Source organism: Lytechinus pictus, chromosome 16 (genome assembly GCF_037042905.1).
Source record: "Lytechinus pictus isolate F3 Inbred chromosome 16, Lp3.0, whole genome shotgun sequence".
Classification (NCBI taxonomy): Eukaryota; Metazoa; Echinodermata; class Echinoidea; order Temnopleuroida; family Toxopneustidae; genus Lytechinus; species Lytechinus pictus.
In genome coordinates, this window is record NC_087260.1 from 26912901 (window position 1) to 26929857 (window position 16957).

The 16957-nt window shown below is 34.2% G+C and overlaps 1 protein-coding gene across 1 annotated transcript in view; it reads right to left on the minus strand.

Moving 5' to 3' along the window:
• The window catches only part of LOC129279442 (sushi, von Willebrand factor type A, EGF and pentraxin domain-containing protein 1-like), a 78853-nt gene that overhangs the window by 26279 nt on the left and 35617 nt on the right, over nucleotides 1–16957 (minus strand). The window contains exons 19-24 of the mRNA XM_064111244.1: nucleotides 15529–15723; nucleotides 10517–10765; nucleotides 9195–9389; nucleotides 7861–8043; nucleotides 7223–7417; nucleotides 1660–1908 (exon numbers count right to left, since the gene is read on the minus strand). Of these exons, the coding sequence (XP_063967314.1) occupies nucleotides 1660–1908; nucleotides 7223–7417; nucleotides 7861–8043; nucleotides 9195–9389; nucleotides 10517–10765; nucleotides 15529–15723 (1266 nt within the window). The remainder of the gene's footprint in view (nucleotides 1–1659; nucleotides 1909–7222; nucleotides 7418–7860; nucleotides 8044–9194; nucleotides 9390–10516; nucleotides 10766–15528; nucleotides 15724–16957) is intronic.

A 16957-nucleotide genomic window follows, 5' to 3' on the forward strand; every position in this document is an offset into this window, starting at 1 on the left:
TTTTTTACTGCACCGCTCGCTTACTTTTTACTTTCAAGTCTTGCCCATCTTTTGAGACCAAATTTGCGACGCCTGGGTACGTGGTTCCGAAATTACGCAACATTTTGTAAGTGCATGTCAGACCCGAAATTGCTCAAAAACGTGATTCCGTGTACAAAGTCAATGCAAATTGTGTTTTTCAACCAAAAATCATAAATGTATGATTATTTTCACTTTTGTTGGTTTTAATGGATTTATTTTATGCTATTTATGATCGCAAAAGGGTCCCTGACAAAGTTCATCGGAAAAAACAATAAAAAACAAAGGTTTGAAAAAACAAAGAAATACATAAGAATAAAAAAAACAATAAAATACATAAGAAATTAATCATATTTTTGCAAATTTTTTGTAGATATTTGTTAGAAATGTAATAATTGATACTCCCACCAAAAATCAGCATTCTTCTAGCTATAGAAATTGAGTTAAAGGCAATAACATACACAAAAACCAAAATTTGGGGCAAATTTCATACCCTTATTTGCATAATTAATTAATAAAAAAATATAAACAATTAATATTTTGAACATTTTTCTATACAGTCTTGTAGTTTACATCCGGCTCTACGCATGTGCAAATTTTTGCGGCGATCGCGCAATCAGCGGCCAAGATCTGAGGGGGGGTCAAATTGACCCCCCCAGTATATACTGGTCCGAAGATAGGGTTAATGCTGTCATAGCTCATGCTAGGTGATAATGATTTAATTACAAAGTTGTGGGTCATGTTGAATGATGCAATCAAAAACCTTTTTTTTTAAAGAAATTTTCGGGGGCTCTTTTTTGACAACCTACTGTTCATCTGCACCATTGAATAAACCTTTAATATTGTAGTGTATGGTAATTCTCTAGAGCTTTCTTGTAACTTTCCAATGCTATTTTTTTAGCATTTCAGGGGTGAAATTGCCAAGACCCCATGTACATGTACATATAACTCTGTAATGGTGTCAATAGTTGCCGTGTCATATCCCATTACCTTTGTAGAAACTAAATGGATTCCTCATCCTTCTTGACGGCACCCAGTTGAAATTTTTGCATCGGCTAAAAAAACACTGCACACCTTCTATTCTAAAATTTTTAAAATAATGGCCTTTGACCTTTGACCCTTGGCCTTGTGACCCCAAAATCTACTCAAAGATCTTCCTTACTTGTATATGCGTACATGAGTCAAGCTTGAAGTTCAATCACAAAACAGTTCTTTCATTATTATGATAACAACATATTTTCAGATAAATAATGACCTCTGTGACATTTGAACTTGATACTCATAAGACTAATAAGATAACTGCCATTCCTGTATGCATGCTTGGACCTAGTTAAGATTAGATCTTTTGGACAATTCTTTGGTTATCGCAGGAATGAAAAACAGGATGGACGGACAGATAACACAGAAACTGTGCAACATCCTAAACATGCCCTTGATGCAGTGTTAGAAAAATATGTTTATATTCTTAAAAGTTTAGGCATTAACAGTGTTTTCGGAATGTTTAAGTGACTAAGCATTGGCTAAAACTTAACACCATTTCAGAATACTAATGATGTCAGCAAGGACCATTTTCATGCTAAAACTTTTTTTAGAATACCAACCCTGGGGACAGAGGGAATCACTTTGAGCACTAGTACTTACCCTGAACTGTGACATAAAACCGACAAGTTGCTGTGTTTCCAGACATATCCGTAGCAGTTATGACGATAGCATGCGTGCCCTCTGATAATGTAACACCAGACTTTCGTGTTGCGGTGAAGTTATATATAGCACCATTAGGGTCTACTGGCTCCGGCAAATCCCACGTAGCGACTGCTTGCGTTGAGCCAGCAGGAGCGATTACGGTTTGATCTGGTGGGCATGTGCCATTGAAATGTGGGGCCAAGGCATCTAAAAGTGACAGATGAGTAAATTTAGAGTAATAACAAAATAACCAAAGATTATCCTTTATCTTGGAATTTAAGAAAAATAAGCTACATTAGCGCATTTTGGATGGAGATTTCTAGCATTTTACATCACCCCCCCTCCCTTATCTCTGTTAGATTATTTTTTAGATATCTAGGGAGTAATAAAACCTTCTTTTTTAACTCTCTTAAAGGTATTGGTTCAGTGATTTGACTTTTAAAAATCTGAACTGTAACATCCCAATTGTTCTTTTTTTTGGGGGGGGGGGGAGGGGTTGGCGTGATATTGACTTACGTTCATGTACGCGTAAACGTATTATCTATTTGAAAGAATACATCCTCAATCTGTAAGTTTTTCCATTTTCGTTTGTCCTTAGTGGTGCGAATGAAATATCTTCCAAGTTATCTAAATAAGGGTTGTTTTATCAGTATAGTAGTATTTGCTACTTTGTAGAAAATATTGCCTTTTTTTTCCTCATTAGAATGAATTTGTTACAAGTATATTCGATGATTTATACCTCTATTCTATCAAAATCCTCATTATACAAGTTCTTGTTATTAGCTCGAATGCTGATTATTCTTTCCTATGATGTTCCAGCCTTTAGATTGCCCTAAGTTTGTTGTACCATCAGAGACTCTGTGTTTGTATCTCCTTTCTTATTCTTCATCATCATCATCATCATCGTGTGTTCATTTCTTCAATCGTTTTTTGTTCCTTATCACCACTTTCTTCTATCTGCATTTGTTATCCATCTACTCGTCTCTAATCTTACTTCATGTGGACGTTGTTCATTCCCCACATCCTCTATATCTTGCTGATAGCGCCATTTTAGACATGATTTCTTTTAATCGCCAAATATCTGTATTGAGAAAATACTTTTTAATCTATGACGATGTCTGATTCGTTTGATAGACAATCATTGCCTTTCCATAGGCTTAGTGATGACGATTTCTTCGAGTTACATCGACCTATTCAATTTAATGATGCCTCTCTTACCTCTACTAATTTACATGTATACAACAATCTTATCAGAGATAACATGAACTCTTCATCTGTAAACTTGGAGTTTGATTTTGATTTCGATGACCCAGCCCAACGAGGAATTACTAATTACATAACCGTCAATCAGTTTTCCAGCATCTTGAAAGAATTTGAATTAAATACATTTTCCTTACTTCACACCTAAATATCAGAAGTTTGAATCAACATTTTGATGACCTTCTTTCACTTATAGATAAGCCCATGTCAAACCCACTTTCTCTGATCGGCCTTACGGAAACTTGGTTAAATCGCGATTTACACCACCCATTTCATATAAAGGATTATGAGTTCATCAATAAAAATAGAAAAAATAAAGTTGGTGGTGGCGTTGCTCTCTACGTTCGCAAATCACTTAACTATACTATTTTGAATGAAACTTCTGTTTGCAACAACATTATTGAATCCCTCTTCATTGAAATTTTGATTCCTCGAAATAAGAATATCATCGCCGGTGTTATTTATAGATACCCTAGCTCTAGTACTCAAGAATTTTTTAAATATTTTTCAGATTTATTAAGAGATATTAATTTTGACAATAAAGATTTTTTTCTGATGGGAGATTTTAATATAGACTTATTGAACCATGAACTCAACAATGTTTCTCAAGAATTTCTTGAGTTGATTTTATCGGCCTCTTGTCTGCCACTAGTTTCCAAACCAACGCGCGTTTCAAATACATCTGCTACTTTAATTGATAATATATTTTCAAATGTAATTCCACATCCTGATTCTTATATAATAATTTCGGACATTACTGATCACTACCCTATTGCAATGCACTATCCACTGAGACAACCTTTAAATACCAATAGTTCCTCACTATTCAGATGTAAAGTTAACGCCGAAAGATTGGCACGTCTTTAATTTGGAAAATTATGATTGGTCGAGTGTTTACATAAATGAAAACATAAATAATTCATATGAAGCTTTTTCCCAAATATTAAGCAATCAGCTGGACATAGTTATGCCGAAGCAAAAAATCAAAACAAATTATAAAAAAACACCAAAACTTCCTTGGATATCAAAATCTATTCTACGCTCAATTAATCGAAAAAATAATATTTTTTATAAATACAAATTAAAAGGTACTGAGAAAGCAAAATTAAAGTATACGTCCTATAAAAACACATTAATCAATATGATTCGTTTAGAAAAAAGAAAATATTTTGTAAATCGTTTGGAAATGTTCAAACACGATACCCAAAACACATGGAAAATCATCAAACAGGCGATGAACTTAACTAAAGGAGTTTCTGAAATAAATAGAATCAGGAATAATAATGAAATTGTTGAAGATCCAAAATATATAGCGAATATTTTCAATAATTACTTTTCCTCAATTGGTAACAATCTGGCTAAAAATATTCCCCCTTCTGACAGGTGTTTTACTGACTTTTTAGGTCCTGCTAATCCAAGTTCTATTTTCCTTTTTCCTACGAATAGACAAGAAGTCACAAACATTGTTTCCAACTTACAAAATAAAAAAAGTTCCGGCTTTGACGGAATCAGTAACGTTATTTTAAAGGCCATTATTCCTTACATTGTAGATCCATTGGTCCATATCTTTAATTTATCACTGCTGCATGGTGAATTTCCTAATTCCATGAAACTTGCTAAAATCATACCATTATTTAAGAAGGGTAACACACTTGAAGTAGGTAGGCCTAACTATCGGCCAATCTCGTTATTGTCTTCTTTTTCCAAAATTTTAGAAAAAATAGTGTTCACTCGAATGATAACTTTCTTGAAGAAAAATAATATCTTTTTAAACTTCCAATTTGGTTTTCGGGAGAAACATAGTACTGTTCACGCTTTAATGACTTTTGTAGAAAAGGTTTCCCATTCATTTGACTCTTCTTCTCACACAGTTGGTATATTCCTGGACTTCTCCAAGGCCTTCGATACGATAAATCATGACATTTTACTTTATAAACTCAATCATATCGGTGTCCCTGGAAAGGCCTTGGAGTGGTTCAGGAGTTACCTCTCTAACAGAAAACAATTTGTTTATTTAAATGAGCAAGAATCCGATTTTAGAAATATTACTTGTGGTGTTCCGCAAGGGAGTCTTTTAGGCCCTTTGTTGTTTATTCTTTATATAAATGATTTTCATAAATCGTCCAATTTACTGTCATTCATTTTATTTGCAGATGATACTAACTTATTTTTTTTCACACAGAGATCCAAATGTTCTTGTTGATGTCGTCAATGCAGAGTTGCGAAATGTTTTAGAATGGATAAGAACCAATAAACTGTCATTAAATCTTTTGAAGACAAATTACATATTATTTAGTAACTCCCTAGTTTCATTACCGACTCAAATTATGTTTGACAATACCCCACTTAAGCAGGTTTCTCATACAAAATTCTTAGGTGTTTTGGTTGATAGCAAACTCTCCTGGAAATTACATATTGAAAATATTTTCAAAACAATCTCTCGAAATATTGGTATCATTAACAGACTAAAATCACATCTTCCACAACGATCTTTACTTATTCTTTATTATTCTCTTGTTTCACCCTACCTAAATTATGGACTTTTGCTTTGGGGAAACACTCATCAAACTCTGTTAGAAAAAAATTATATTGTTACAAAAAAAAGTAATTCGTATAATCTGCAATGCTCTGTGTCGTACCCACTCAGATCCACTTTTCCTTGAACATAATATTCTCAAAGTAAACGATCTCTACTTGTTTCATCTTGGTGAATTTATGCATAAATTCAATTCAGGTGCCCTTCCCTTAGTTTTTCATGACATGTTTATAAAGAATCAAACTATTCATAAATATCCCACTAGACAGTCTGAAGAATTTCATTTACCTTTACTAAAACACTTTCAGCACAAAATACATTCATTTTTGAAGGTCCTAAATTTTGGAATACTTTGCGCATAGATTTGAAAAACTCCCCTTCACTTGCAGTCTTCAAAAGAAAACTGAAGACATTTTTATTGGCTACGTATAAAACCTAGCTCTTCCTGTTGTACTTAGATTGTCCCTTCTTTTATTGTCAATATTATCATTATTATCACTATTATCATGATTATTTTTGTTATTAGTATCATGATTACCATTATTATTGTGATTATCAATATCATCAACATTATTATTATCTCTTTTATTACTGTCATTGTTATTATTGTTGGTATCGAAGAACTCGTCACCACGGCTCAACCAGAAATACACTTTGATCCGTTTCCTTTGCGCGTTTACTTCATACTCGTTATACATCACCTGTGAAACATTTTCTTATTTTAGTCCACATGCAGATATGTTGTCCTCATCGTCTGACGGTCTCTCCTTGTTATTCTTCGTAAATTACTCATTTCATGCATCATGTTATTGTTTATTTCACATTTTTCTTCCCCTCTTTTGGCCAATATCATTATTTTAATTATGTAATTTAATATTAATGAATAATTTGTTTTGAGGGGTTCACGATTTACAAGCACAGCTTCACAGTGGACCTCTCCATTTCCAGCATGTTATTTTCAGCCACAAATATTTCATGATCCATATTAAGTTTCAAATGTATAATTTAGATGACTATATATATACATGTATATACATATTGTGTTACATGTTTCTTTATTACATTTCAATTGTTATAACTGTATTTATGATGGATTTTGTCTACTGTTTTGTTGGAAATGAGAAAAAATAAAACTGAAACTGAAACTGAAATTGTTACATGCCAGTGATATGATAAAAATATGAATTCCTGAAATTTCAAGTGACAAAATTAGCACTTCAAAAAAAATGAAAATGTACAAATGACCGATAAAAAAAAATCCATATTCATTATAATGTATACACTACATGGGCCAGTAAACTTTCATAAGATTGGAATGTTTGTTAATACTAGAATATAATTTTACATTCCTGATCATTTATAAAAGAGGCGGGTCGTGTGGTCCAGTGGTTAGAGCATTAGACTCATAATCGCAAGGTTGTGAGTTCGAATCCCCACTCTGCCATTGTCTCCACTTTGATAAAAGGCCCGAGAGTAATATCTGTCGTCTATAAGGTCAGCCATTACGACTGATTAACCTAGATGTAAAATGTTTTCAGGGTAATTGGTTATATATCACCTTGTCCTGCTGAATTCCTACGAGAGTTACCATAACAGAAACAGAAGATTTAGACAGGCTTTAATATTGATATCAGAATTTTCAATCAATATTAAAGATTGAGGAAACACCTCCAACGTGACCTATACATTTGTAAAGTGGTATTGAAAGACCAAGTTTCACAGTACCTTCACATATATGAGAATCATCGTAATTACTCCATCCTCCTATCTCTTGGCATGTATGTTCTGCTTGTCCTTGATATCGATAACCATCGCTACAAGAAAGTGTACAGACGTTGTGAACCGTTCCTCCAATTGTCACACAAGATGGCGGCTCTATAACACCGTGTTCGAACGGTGCGATGGGATCACACCTCCTACCTAGAAAAAAAAACGTTGTAAAACAAGAGTTTTAATTCATTCTTCCCAACCAACTTAACAATGATAAACTTGAATAATAATATATAGCATTTACAAGGTGCTGAATATCTAGCTGCCTTTTCAATGACGCAACAATATATTACCCCAGTTATAGCTCCAGCTGCTAAACGGGAAATGAAAGTAACACTTTAAACACTGCTTGTCCATCAAAAGCGGGCATTCTTGATACCAGCTTACAGGAGATCTGAGTTGGTTTAAAGCAATACAGAGCAGCATTATGGGTCAGTAAGTAGTGGTAACCTTTTCATAATCAAATATTCGATATATTTTCAATATCGCATAAATTGGATAACATCAAAATATCACCAAGCACAATTATGGCATTGATGGCTTTCCTTAGATTTCTTTAGATTGATCACATCAATTGTATCTCAGTTCCTTACTTTCACAGTAGAAATCCTCCCCAGACCAGGTTCCGTCTTCCTGGCAAGTTCTGAGTGCCGTCCCGTTAACCTTGAAGTACCCAGGATCACACATGAAGGTACATTCTGCATCTAGGGTATAGGGGGCCTCACAGCCAGACTTTACTACCTTGTTTGGTACGACTGGATGCGGACATTCTACACCTAAATATATAATCATCAAAAGAAACTTTTTAAAGGGATGAATTAACATTTACTCCTGGGATCTGTTTTGTTACCCTGAAGTACCCAGGACCACATATAAATTAAGGTGCATTCTTCGTCAAGCCTTGTTAGGTACAACAAGATGCGGACATTCTACACCTACAGACATAATCATCAAAAGGAACTTTATAAAGGGATAAAATGGCTTTGTCAAAATTTTGCAAATTTTGCTTCTGCCAAAATTACTGGCATGCCATATTTTTTCTTGGTGTATATACATCAACAACTCATCTTGTGCATACCCCTCACCCCTGTCACTCCATGTTCATACTTGACACTACAATAACTCACAACAAAAGTTCCTAATAATTTTTTTCCAATTTCAATTTGCAATGGCACAAAAACTGTTACTGGGACACAAGACAACGCTGTTACATGTAGGTTGTGTTATCTGTATTATAGCGCCACCTTGTGTCGCATTGACTTGTCAAAGTTTATCATTCCTGTTCATGTACTTTGGTAGTTTCCCCTACCTGTTGCAGTTGTATTAAATAAAGAGGTAATAGTATTCGTTTTCTCAAAGTGTCATTTAATGGTGCAACATTAGTCTTTTTCACGTACATGTATATCCTGTCTGCAAAAATCTACATTATGTAGCAATCAAAAATTGGAAGAATGTTCATTCAAACTGAGTGGGTGTTGCACGAAAACATTTGTAATCAATCGCAAATATTTTGTTGCAATTTTACAATTGATAGATGAATTTTAGCTCTTGCAAATCAGATTCTACTCCTTGTTTCAAGGAGAAGATTAGCAATCAATCATGAATTTGAAATTAATTGCAAGACATGATTGATTTAGGGACCAAAATTAGACTTGGAATCGATTGCAAGTTTCTTGCAACACCCCATTAGAGATTAAGAACTGAGAGTCTGTAAATATGTGACCATCCCACTCGAAAACCAACTTGCAAGGTGAAATATTGGAAAAAGGAGGGAAATGACATAAATCAAACAAAAAGAAGAGAGATTTAGAAATCTCAGATTTCTGTTTAATTAATTCCTATTTTCTTATTTCTGGATTTAATTTGTAATTTTGAGGGAAAATTTTTTCACCAATCAATGAAGCCAAGAGAAATTTAGAAATCTTACGTTCACAAATGGCTCTCTCGCCGACCCATGTAGGCTGGGTGCCATCGGGGCCACCCATTTCGCAGGTTCGGGTGTCTGATCCGATGAGACGGTAACCAGGGTTACATGAATAATGACACACAGATCCATAGTGATAGCTGCAGTTACCAAAGATACCTCCGTTCAAAGGCACGCTCAGGTAATCACAATATTTCACTGGAACGAAAAAGAATTAGCAACAATTATAATCAATAGAAAAAGACATCACTCATATGTGTTCATCCTGTGGGATGGGTCGAACACAAAGTACACAATGCCATAATAATGAAGAACGCATGGTGTTATTCTATGAAGCTACAAATATACAGGAAAACAAATTCTTCAAATAGATCTTAAATTACAAAGTACTAAATGTATATAACTAGAATACAAAATTGAATCACTCATCAGAATTCCTAGCTTCACTGATCCTATATGATCTATCAATCACAGTGTTTCTAATTCAAAGTGATTACAAACACTACATTTATTTTCTGAATCTCACATATATTTCTACTGATCAATCCTTATCCTTCCTCGTGCTTGGAATTCATCATTCAATTAAAATTTCTTTAATTTTTCAGTTCTTACTGATGACCCATGCTACCTTGCTTGCCTTAACAGAAAAAAGTGGTTTACCCATAATCCTCTCATGATAACGAACGTTGATGGCGCATGTATTATGAAACAAATGTGTTCCTGCGATGCTCTGCTTGCATTAATTGTTACGTACTTATTGTCAGGTCTACATAATTCTAATCTGAAACACAACATCAATTTGTTTTCTCCACATATATTTGCCCTTATTAATAATAGTAATTGTTACTGAGCGTGATTTTGTATAATTTCATAAATATTCATTGTTTGAATTTGAAGTCTTGCATGCTGTTGGTTGTTAATCCAGTTTTAAAAGAACAAAGCCTGTGCATAAATTAAAACAAAGAAGCCACATTTTGGTAAGTTTGATACATAATTTCTAATATTGATTATTGCAAATTGACTATAATTTTTAATACGAATGACAAATAAGTATGACTGATGATGTTCAATTTATGTCAATATCAATCTATTAAATACTTTCTGCATATTTATGACTGTCATTTATGCCTGATTAATTACAGAATGTTATCTGATACTGCTACCGCCACTGTTACCCAGCTGTTAACTGCAACCTGCTTTCTGCTATCTAATGATCTAATAAAGTTCTGCATTATCAACAACAAGACATTTGAATCTTGTCATCTATGAGTCAATCACTTTGGAAACTCCTCTAACTAGAGGCAGCCACAACATGACTTACATACCTGTCAAATTTACTATTGTCTCGCATTTAGCTGTATTATTAGCCTCATCGGAAGCATACACAGAGAGGATATTCTCGCCTTCATCCAATTGGAAAGGAGACGTAGCCGATCGACGGTACGTCACATTACCCTCGGAATTGTCGGTCGCTACAGGGTCGGAGATGTTGAGGAGTATGTAGCTCATGCCGCGTTCTGCCGTCATGTTGCGACTCTCCGGGCAGGTATCGCCAAAATTAGGTGGGGTTATATCTGTACAGGGCGAGTGTAACGTAAAGGTAAATATTAATACAATACTCATGGCTGATCATTAATTTTATCCATGAAAGTAGATTGGTACATGTAGCTGTGAAGAAAAAGTAAACAACTGTTCGTGCATATGACATCATTAATTTCTACATCATATATCATGTAAACTTGACAATTTCAAGTAAATTCATTTATTTGTTATGCCTTCCAATTTGATTCTTTTTAATATATAACCATGTAAAGTGTATACAGTATGGTGCGAATGATCAAATGTACATGACGCTGGAAAACAAATTACAAATGAATAACATCAGAACAGAAATGAATCTAATCAAATTACATGTAATGTAAAATCAAGATTTTTCCTTTGCCCCACTTTTGTTAGTTATGACATCATTGAGGTGGATACCCTAGTAGTTTTTTGCTGTGAAAAAATATATTTTTCTATTTTCTCTCTATTTTTTTACTATTTTTTACTCACCAACTATTTTTTTGCTATTTTTACAGGTGAAATAGAAAAAAATTGGCTATTTTATTTCTATTTTTAGCGCACTTGCTATTTTTTGGCTATTTTTACAGGTGAAATAGAAAAAAATTGGCAATTTTATTTCTATTTTAAAGGCGCATGCTGTTTTTTTGCTATTTTAGGTGAAATAAAAATAAAAAAAGACTATTTTATTCCTATTTTTAAGGCGCATGCTATTTTTTTGCTATTTTTACAGGTGAAAAAAAAAAAATGCTATTTTATTTCTATTTTTAACGTGCATGCTATTTTCTTGCTATTTTTACAAGTGAAAAAAAAATAGGATGAAATAGTTCTATTTTTGACGCGCAGACTATTTTTTTGCTATTTTTCAACCTTGCCACGTTGGCAAGGCTATTTTCTATCTATTTTATTCTAATCAAACAAGTTTGTATCTAGTTTTAAGCTATTTTTCTTACTTCGTGTCAAAAGGCCCGGCTATTTTTTACCTAATTTATTATTTTAATCTATTTTTCATACTTCGTGTCATGATGGCAGACTATTTTACATCTATTTTTTTCATATTAGAAAATTTCCATCTATTTTTAAACTATTTTTCTTACTTGCCATATGATGCCAGGCTATTTTGTATCTATTTTTTCAAATGGTAATAACTATATTTTTGTAATTATTTTTCTTGATTGATGTTATGATGTCAGGTGATTTTTTATTACTACATAATTTTTTTTAAGAACTTTGTATCCAACTTCAATATTAATTTTTCTAACTTTAATGCAAGGCTATTTTTTTCTATTTTTGGGGGAAAAATTTGTAAGAAGTTTGTATCTATTTCCAATCTATTTTCCTTGCTTAAATTAAGTGTCACAAATAATGTCAGGGTATTTTTTATTACCTATATTTTTCAAAGATTGTAGGTTCTATATCCATTTTCAAACTATTTTCCTTACTTGAAGAGTCACGATGTCGGTCAGGTTTTTTTTAACCAGTAATATTTTCAATGCCTGTAATATTATCTCTTTCAGACTATTTTTTTCTTACTGGTGTAGACAAATAATCAAATGAACAAGTATTGGTCATTTCTTTAAAAAAGGAAATCACTGTTTGCTCGTCTGAATTTCTCACCCACTGCCTATCAAAATTCCCCACCCCGCGGCGCTACCTTCATCTAAGTTTTTAATATTTTCTTTTACTCTAATTATTTATGTGAATATTATAAAGGGTGAAGGGACTTTAAAAAAAGGGAATCGCCACGGCCGCGCGGAACTTTTAAGCACATTCATGATTGCTGCATGCGCCAGACCAGTAAATAAAGAACAAAATAAATAATATATAAATAAATAAAAATGGGCAAGCACGCACGCGCATGCGCATGAGATGAAGCAGCTAGATACGCATGCGCACTTCGACCGCCATAAAATATTTGAAAAAGATTGCCATTTTTATGTCTACGAGGAGCTGAAGATGGCCGTCAAGAATTCCCTAACAACTAATAGAATACGGGTCACATTCGGACAACAAATTTGCAGACATACGCAGTAGGCTGAACAGTAAGTCAGATAAACATTTTATATGATTTTCTTCTCGTTGTTTGTTAAATCGATCGACGGCATTCATATTTTTTCGTACTGCCTCTGGCTCTGCCGCCCGGGCCAGACTCCCCATCCCCTTGTTCCTAACCCGCTCACCGACCGTGCGCCAGCGGCCCGTGGACTGCAGGCTATGCCTGGCGTCGGGGCTGAGGCGAGCGCTAATGCTAACCGACGTGCTTGTGCAGCACCTCGCACATAACGAGTGATAATTTTAGCCATGCATACTAGTATTAATGTTTTACGAAGATCTCTGAATATGAATGATTTTTTAATGCTGCTGGTAATATTTCATGTATTGGCATTATCGTGGTTTATGTCACCAGTCCATTCATTGCCGTTTATCTTTCCACTCCCATTGACTTTGTACACAACGATCGCACACACACCGACACACACGACAAGAGAGGTGACAAATTTCACGATAAGGCCCATGTATTTGTAGGCCTAGATTCTATGCCCTTTTTTTATAATATTCTGATGATAAAAAAAAATTGCTGAAATTAAACAAACCTGCCATGCCCAGCATACGATAATTTATGCATTGTGATTTGTATAGAAAAAATGACAAGGAATTCGAAGTATAATTCAGATGAAACATGCACATTTATCTTATCTGAACTAAGCTGAATGAAATTACATTTCCTGAATTTTTCCTGAAAATCGTAAGGACTTGAGATGGCTTTTTTTATCTTTGAAATTAGACCTCTATTTGGTTGATGGGCCTGGTATTGATCCTTAAGGATACTCTAAGACTGAAAGTTATGTGATTTGAACATACATGTATTGAGTACATCAGATCCCCCCCCAAAAAAAAAAATTAAAATTTCATCATAATTGAATGAGGAATTACAAAGGTATGACAATTCAAAAAAATTCCTTTATTGGTGAGACAGTTTAGTGCTTATCCTCATGAATGTTCGTTTTGTTGCATTGCGTTGCATTATATTAAAATTTTATCCCCCAAGCTAGCTTGTAAAAATTCGATTGACTACCTTCTTAAGACAAGAATAATACACAGCTTGTTATGTCTCAAACATAGTTTGTAACAATTTTGATTCATTAAATTCCAATGCAATACAAAATTTATATAATTTTGTCACTCTGATATTTTTTTGGAACAGATATCAAAAGGCTGAGAGACTGATTTTCTAGGGCAAGTTTTGTCAATTCCTGTTGTATTGTTGTGCATGTGGCAATTAACAACAATGTTTCAATACAATGAGGCAAATTTCATTGAATCTTCAATCCTATGTGCAAGGATAATTACTTCACTTTTCCCTGCACCTTGTTATAACAGGAGTGGACATTCATTGTAAAGATACTTAATTCAAGTAACAGCCAAGGGGGAGGGGAGTGTTACCAATTTTCTTATGTGTGTGTGTGTGCAAGGAAAACAAAAGAAGTGATACGAAAAGTGTGAAAGATCAGGAACATATCCATATGATTTGAGACAACAAAAATAGAGGAAACATAGTTCTTCCTTGAAAATAGGGAAAATATATTTATTTTAGGTTATATTTTTAAAATTATTAGAAAATAGCAAAAAAATAGCTGTGCAACTAAGAATTGTATTTTTTTTATATATTTTGCAAAATATTTTAAAAAAATATATTTTGCAGACGGTCTCTATTTTTTATCTATTTTTGTTCCAAATTGAATAGCCTAAAAATATTTTTTTTCCCTAATTTTATTGTATATCTTTGATAATTTTTACATATTTTTACACTATTTTATTTGGGGAAAAAATAGCATAAAAATATATTTTTTGTTATATTTTTAGGCTATTTTTTCTTCTATTTTTTGACTATTTTATTTCGACTAGGGTACATGTACATCCAACATTCACGTTTATTTACAATCGGATAAATAGCAGATTTCTTTTCTAAATGTCACAAATAATTCTTTTTGTCAATAGTAAATTGGTCTTCACCCACACTTTGTCAACTTTCCGTTTGGTCTTGCCCACTAGGTCTAATCCTGGTCTACAAACAGTTCCTATCCTACCATTTTGGTCTAATTACTATTTAGCCCATTACCACATTGTATAATGCCCAGGGAATAGGCTATATCAATATTTTCTAATATCCATCCGTTTCATACAAACTTGTTACAACAACAAATTTGCAATAACAGTTACAAGCTAGGGAAATCCTCCAATCTGATTGGCTGAGACAAAATTTGTTATAGAAATTGTGCATTTGTTATTATAACAAGTCTTTATGAAACAGGAGCCTGGTCTAACATCACTAAACCTGGGGCAGATCCAGGATTTTCCAAAAGGGGGGGGGGCACCAAAAAAGATTTACAACAAAAAATTAAGGACATTTCGTCAACGATAATATTTGACAAGCAAAAGAAAAAAAAAGTCTTCACTTTCAAAAGGGGGCATACTTCTGTTTTAATGCCTATTTTACATTACAGATTTAAATTGTGCCTTTAAAAAGGGGGTGGGGGTGGGCACTGGCCGGTTGTGACCTCCCCCCTGGATCCGCCAGTGAACTAAACGTTCATTCAACAAAGCATTATAAGTAAGGGGGCATGAAACAGTTAGACTAGTGAGAATTAGACCAAATAATGGTTGGACCAAACAAAATTATGATGGTGGTGTAAGAAGATCTGAATGGATTGAAGATCAAATGGACATACACCCTTTTCATCCGTCATCATGCCATCATCATTACATCCATACTTACCAATGCAGGTCGACTCGATTTCTTCATCGGACCATCTCCCATCCAGCCCACATGTACGCCGATATGCGCCAAAGTGTTGATAGCCATGTTGACAAAACAACAGACACTCATCATCAAATAGTCCTCCAACAGTGGAACAGTTGGTTGGTCGGTACATTCCATTGTCAAGGTTATCAAACGGTGGGCAAGTTATTGCTGGATTAATAGGTGGTGGAAAATTTGTAAGGACAGATGAAACAAGTAAATTTCGATAATGATATAAACTTGTTTAAAGCAAAAACTCCAATTTGACTACACTGTACATCTAAATATCTGAGTTTAGGTTTATATAACTCTATGGGTTAGACACGTACTCTGCCACATCTGAAGATACAAATTTAAACCTTATCCTGAGATGGACCCAAGCTTTAGTGCCATCTTTGGGCAAGATAGAATGTGTACACAGACAAGGTGGTTGACACTGAATGCGACGAGATTGTACAAGATCATTAACCCTTATCTAACTGAGGGGGGGTCAATTTTACGCCCCCCTCGACAAGTTTCATCACTACGCCGTTGCACGAAATAATAAATTCTAGCAAGAAATCCTAGATCTAAATGTCTTTTCATCATTTGATTTAATTTGTTCATTTATGGTTTCTGAAATTCAATATCATGCCGATAATGAACAGTGAAATTTATTAGATCTATAAACCAGCCTAGATTTGTCATTTAGTTTTTTTTTTAATGAGTACACCAAGTCCCAATCTGAGGAGGCAACTGTTATACTCATCAGTGAACAAGAACAAAATTAAATCCAAAGACATACTGTATGAATCAAAATTTAAATGAAATGATGTACGGTAGGATGAGATAATTATTTTATGTTTGAACTTGCCAGCACCATTATGAGGCTGCGATGACTGCAAGGAATGCTCCCCAGGGAGTGGAAATTGTGCACTTTTTGTGCGGGATTGAAATGAATCCAATGACTGGGGTAATAATATGTTGTAAAGTGGTTTGAGCCGTTCTGGAAAAAGCGGTATACATGTATAACAAGTGGAATGCCTCTGGCCGTCTCACCTGCATCACGCGATTCAATATAGCAGCAGTGCTGATTTTGAAAACTACTATGACTCGCACAAGATGTTCAGTGATACTTGGTTACTCTTATTTCCACGTTTTATGAACTAGACCAATACACTTAAAGAGATATGATGGCAATTCAACAAATACATGTACCAGCAACGTGGCCAAAGTTCTTTGACCTTACATGACCTTTGACCTTGATCATGTGACCTGAAACTCGCACAGGATGTTCAGTGATACCTGATTACTCTTATGTCCAAGTTTTATGAACTAGACCAACACACTTTCAAATTTATGGCTGTAATTCAACAAATACCCCAATTTGGCCAAAGTTCATTGACCCTAAATGACCTTTGACCTT